The 355-nt window shown below is 69.3% G+C and overlaps 1 protein-coding gene across 1 annotated transcript in view; it reads right to left on the bottom strand.

The window, feature by feature from the left end:
* Positions 1-348, bottom strand: part of ARL10 (ADP-ribosylation factor-like 10) — a gene marked incomplete at its 5' end in the record, with an annotated part of 1,141 nt that extends 793 nt beyond the window's left edge. The window contains 2 exons of the mRNA XM_008936300.1: positions 1-42; positions 255-348. The exon at positions 1-42 is cut by the window's left edge and continues 152 nt beyond it. Coding sequence (XP_008934548.1) covers positions 1-42; positions 255-348 — 136 coding nt within the window. The remainder of the gene's footprint in view (positions 43-254) is intronic.
* Positions 349-355: the final 7 nt, after the last annotated feature.

The raw sequence follows: 355 nt of genomic DNA, 5'->3' as shown, positions 1-355 counted from the left end.
GGGGGTGCCGCCAGTACGCCCGCAGGTTCTGGCTGCCGCCCACTGCAGGAGACAGGTGGGGTCAACTCCGGCAAGGGGCAGGGGGAGGGGAGCAGCACTGCCACCTCCCCATAGCACCCCGGGGAACCGGGTCTCCCGTCGCATGAGCTGCTCCTGCTGCCCGGGATGCTCTGCACCCCGAGCCTGGTGCCGGCAGGCGAGGGGAACTCTCCAGGCCATGCAGGCTCAGCCCTGGGGGCACAGCGGGGCCTTACCCTCCAGCAGGTCCACCTCCAGACCGTCGACGCAGAGCTGGACAGAGTTGAAGCCGTGGGTGGGTGGGATTTGCTCCCTGGCCGTCTGGCTGCAGATGTAG

Source organism: Merops nubicus, unplaced genomic scaffold (genome assembly GCF_000691845.1).
Source record: "Merops nubicus isolate BGI_N331 unplaced genomic scaffold, ASM69184v1 scaffold34182, whole genome shotgun sequence".
Taxonomy (NCBI): Eukaryota; Metazoa; Chordata; class Aves; order Coraciiformes; family Meropidae; genus Merops; species Merops nubicus.
This window is presented reverse-complemented; position numbering and strand designations above follow the sequence as displayed.